Raw genomic sequence first — 5,000 nt, forward strand, 5'->3', positions numbered from 1 at the left:
GTTGTAATGGAAACCACCTTCTGACACCTGTTGCTCAGGGATAAACACCTGTTGTTCTCCTGCCACGATCATTGTGTTCCCCCTGTCACTCGTGAATGTGGGTCGATGAATGTGATAGTGTGACAATGAAAATTGATTTTCCTCCTCTCAACCCTCTTTCTGTTTGCTTTTTTCTACTGTTCCCTCACTCTTTCATTCCTCTCTATCTCTGTCTCCATTCCTCCCTCCCTACTATTTATCCACTCACTCACTTTCTCCATTCCTCCACTTTTAACCCTCCCTGTCCTTCCCTCCCCGATCGAAATCCTTTACCTCCCTTCTTCCCCTGTCCTCCCCCCTATCCATCTCCCCTCCTCGTCCATTCCTTTCTACCTCTCCCTTTCCTTCCCCCCCTTATCTTTCCCCTATTTTCTCCCCTCCAACTGCATATTATCTCCATTTCTCCCTCTTCCTCCTTTCATCCCCCTCTCTTTCTCTCCTCCTCCTCTCTGCCTCAGTTCCTGTGTACGGTGGTAGCCATCTTGCTCCATTATTTCTTCATGTCAACGTTTGCCTGGATGTTTGTGGAGGGTCTCCATATCTACCGCATGCAGACGGAGCAGCGGAACATCAACTACGGAGCCATGAGGTTCTACTACGCCATAGGCTGGGGGGTGCCTGCCATTATCACTGGTAAAAGAATAAACACTTGTCTGTATCGAGTCACATGCATATTTTTGGGGGTAAATGTGTCTCACAGTGTCAGGTCCCGTTGAGGCTTGCAGACCTTAAAAATGTGTGTTGAACACAGTTGAAAGCATTCACACATAAATAGAGTACAGTGTTGTAATATATTATTCACAGACATACACACGCACGCACGCACGCACGCACGCACGCACGCACGCACACACACACACACACACACACACACACACACACACAGTGTTCTCAGATATGCAGTATGTGTGTGTAGATAAGAAACCTCATTGACACTTCCATTAGAAAGGTTTCGCTGACATTTGAACACAGATTATAAAGGGCACACACACACACACACACACACACACACACACACACACACACACACACAGTCAGACAAACACAAACAATCAGACAGACACACAAGCAATTTCTCTCTACATACATAATAAGCTTGCTCTACAGGGTATCTTCCCCTGTCTGTTCCTGTCTCTATCTCTCTTGCACAAACAGAAACAGCATTTCTTTCCAGACAGACACACATACTGTATAGCAAAGCAATATCTGTGTCAGTTGCTGTTCTCTCTCTCTCTCTCTCTCCCTCTCCTCCCCTTCTCCCCTCTCCTCTCCCCCTCTCCTCTCTTTCTGTACACACAAATTAGAGGGGCACAACCCTTCTAATTTCCCTCCAGATACATACTATTCACGCTGCCAGTTTCTCTTTATTGCTTTCTCATTGCTTTATGTGCGCGCACTTAGGGACACACACTTCCTGTCTCTCGATTCAAAGATGCTTTATTGGCTGCTTATCTCTCTGTTTGTCCCTTTCTCTCCCATTTCTAAATGCATCTTCTCTCTGTCTCTCTCCTCTGCTACCCTCTCTTTCACTGTCCTCTGCTTCTAACTGCTCTATCTCTCTCTCTGCCTCTTTCTCTTTGTTTCTCTCTCTCTCCCTCTCTGTTCTTCCTCTCTGTCCAGGCCTGGCGGTGGGATTAGATCCAGAGGGTTATGGTAACCCAGATTTCTGTTGGATCTCTATCTATGACAAACTCCTCTGGAGCTTTGCCGGACCCATCGCTATCGTCATACTGGTGTGTGTCATACTGTGGGGCTGGGCGATATGGACCAAATTAAATATCATTATGTTTTTGGACCGAATACCTTGATATTGTGATGATAATGTTGTATTTTTTATAGCTTTTTTTAAGCTCACACGTGTTGCAAAAAGACACAATGTGAATTTGTAGATTGGCTATTTTCATGATTTAGTTTTTTATATTTTAACTTTTTGGAAAGTATAAAATAGGGCATAAGTGCCATACACTTATGCCAAATCACGATAATAAAGATATCCGAAATCCCAGATGATATCTTGTCTCATATCACAATATCAATGTAATATCGATGTATTGCCCAGCCCTGTTGCTATTCCTGTCTATTAGTGTCTAGTCTATCTAATGCATGTAATTGTTGGCAGAGCAGCATTGCACATCCTTTACCCCGATGCTAATGTTCTCTATGCAGATGAATGGAGCAATGTTCCTGATCGTTGCCAAGATGTCCTGCAACCCCTCTCAGAAGGAAACCAAGAAACTCCCTGTCATGTGAGTATAGAGACCTGGCAAGCGGCAGTGGTTCAGTATGTTAATGGATTTAGGCAGATCATTAGTAGAATCATGCAGGACCCACTGTAGGGGAAGCTGTCAGTTGAGTCTGCGCGGTGCTGTGCTCCACTGTAGCCTACAGGTTGTGTTGCATGGCCCATTTATCATTCCATTGACAGGTCAGCATCAGGGACGTGCAGAGAATGTTAGCGAGGCAGGGGCTGAAATTTCTAAAAGGGCTTTTTGGTGAAAATATCGAAAATAGCCGACCTCCAAGCTCATAACGCATCGCAGCGTGACGCGTTGTGAGCTTGAAGGTTGGCTATATTTGGTCCATGATACCACACTGAACTAAGCATAATCAAGTCAATACTGGAGTTGTGGCGTTAACGGCGTGGATTTCTACACAGAGAGGGCAATTCTTTCAACATAAGATGCTGCATTCAAGTTCAGGAGAGTTTAGACATGGCAATTCTCTTGAATGTTGCCTTCAGTAATGGCATGGAAAGAGGACATTTGGCATTTCTTTCACCATAGTAAAAACTGCATTCATGGTCTGGAGAGGGCACTTTTTTACAGACGGTTAAAAGGGCAGGGGCTCAAGCCCCCTTTGATGTCTATGTGTGCACGTGCGTGATCAGCAGCACCAGCAAGCCACAGGCACAGTTGAGGGCTGTGCTTTGAGTTCTTTGACTAAACCTGGAGAAACTGAGGGTTCGTGGTTCAAGCCCTTCCTGAAGGAAACTCTAAATCTCCCAATCATTTTCAACTGCTAACAACAGTGTAGATGAATAGCAAAAAACACGTCTTCTAAAAGTATGTTCAAATTTGTAGTTTCACTTAGCAAAACATCCCTTGGGACAAAAATGCTGCCACTATTGATTTTATTAACATTTTGATTCCAAGGCGACTAGATTAGCATGCTTAGAGGCCCCCCAGACGAGATCAGAACTCGGATCAGATTAGTTATATAATGCCATCATCCCTGAATAATAACATAATCTCATGTCTGCTGTTTTAACATTTTAAATGTGTCTTTTACAAGCAGTAAGTAACATGTTAATTAACATGTTTGATGATAATCAATCTCATGAAACCATTTAAAAACAAATGGTACATTTTCCTGACAAATAGCAACATATTGACTAAGGATTTCACCTGACCAATTGCTGATGAGAATGATCTGGCCATAGCAATATCTTGGCAATCACTGTCACACATTTTGAAGCAGGTGGTAAAACAAACGATGGAGGCAGATAGAAGCAGTGAACTGGCTGCAGCATGCAGATACATATACCTTAGGTCTAGGAGGCATACTGTAGGAGACAGGACATGTCTGGCGATCTAACAAGCAGCAGAATAATAAGCAGCTTAAGGTTGAGTGGTTAGTCGATCAATGCTGATGTAATAGACGATGATCATGTCAGGTCTAGTTATCGATCGAGTCATGTCTGGGTAGAAGATGACAGGCCTGCAGATCTGATTTTCTGTCTGTCTTATGGTCTCCATGTCTCCTGCTCTTGTCTCCGCTCCTCCTGTCATTTAAATCTTTGTTTATTTATTTATTTATTTATTTCTTTCTTTCTCCTCTCTTTTCACTCCTTGCTCTTTTTCCATATCTAACCCACTTTATTTATAACCCTCCGTCATCCTTTCTTTTTTTCAAACCTTTACCTTCCCCATTTCCATGTTCTCCTTACACCTACGTATCTCTTCCTCCTTCTGATTAAGGGACAACACTGCTATAATGATCGTCATATAAACCTCTTAGTCTGATTATGTTAATCAGTGTAAGGTCATAATCGGTGTGTAAGCATAATCCCATTAACCCATTCTCCATCGGCTTTTGCTGAAGTATTTAAAATTTCTATTCATCCATGTAAATGCCAATGTCTAGTTCCATTACATTTTCTTTCAATAATACCCCTTTCTCCCACATCGTCTTTGCATGGAGTCCTCTTCAGTCTAACTGTTTTTCTTCCTAACGTGAAATAACAAAAAGGCATGTGGTAGCGTTCAATGAATAATTTAAAATCCAGGTATCTAGTCTTTTACAGAGATGGTTATAGTCTGATGTTGAGCTTGCTTGTGTGCTTGTATTTCACAGTTGTGTCTCATCTTTCTAAATCCAGGCTATAGGGAGAAATAAACCTTGTGAACACTTTAACAATTAAACAATCACTTTGACTTGATAATTCTGTATATGCAATGTTTTGTGCAAGTAAATGTAGGCATTTGTCCCTCATTTTGTACAGTATGTATTTACGCCTGTCTTTCTCCCTGTCTCTCATCTCTCTGTCTCTCTCTGTCTGTCTGTCTGTGTCTCACAGTGCTACTATCCGTAGTGCCTTCCTGTTGTTACTGGTAGCGACATCCACCTGGCTGTGTGGTCTGATGGCCGTCAACAACAGCATCCTGGCCTTCCACTATATCTTTGGTGTCCTCTGTCTGGTACAGGTATGCAGACAGCAGATCTGTGTGTGTGTGTGTGTGTGTGTGTGTGTGTGTGTGTGTGTGTGTGTGTGTGTGTGTGTGTGTGTGTGTGTGTGTGTGTGTGTGTGTGTGTGTGTGTGTGTGTGTGTGTGTGTGTGTGTGTGAATTAATGAATATGTGAGGTATACTATGTACTGTGTGTATAGCATGTTAATTATTTCTCTCTGTGTCTTATCTCTCTGCCCCCCCTCCCTCAAACACACTCCAGGGTCTGTCAGCATT

The 5,000-nt window shown here is 42.9% G+C and overlaps 1 protein-coding gene across 1 annotated transcript in view; it reads left to right on the forward strand.

Annotated features, from left to right (window-relative positions):
* The window catches only part of celsr3 (cadherin, EGF LAG seven-pass G-type receptor 3), a gene marked incomplete at its 5' end in the record, with an annotated part of 135,072 nt that overhangs the window by 117,504 nt on the left and 12,568 nt on the right, over positions 1-5,000 (forward strand). The window contains 5 exons of the mRNA XM_080732630.1: positions 498-672; positions 1,660-1,772; positions 2,206-2,285; positions 4,616-4,742; positions 4,987-5,000. The exon at positions 4,987-5,000 is cut by the window's right edge and continues 106 nt beyond it. Of these exons, the coding sequence (XP_080588756.1) occupies positions 498-672; positions 1,660-1,772; positions 2,206-2,285; positions 4,616-4,742; positions 4,987-5,000 (509 nt within the window). The remainder of the gene's footprint in view (positions 1-497; positions 673-1,659; positions 1,773-2,205; positions 2,286-4,615; positions 4,743-4,986) is intronic.

The sequence above is a fragment of the Nannobrachium achirus genome (assembly GCF_963921795.1).
Source record: "Nannobrachium achirus genome assembly, chromosome: 9".
Taxonomy (NCBI): Eukaryota; Metazoa; Chordata; class Actinopteri; order Myctophiformes; family Myctophidae; genus Nannobrachium; species Nannobrachium achirus.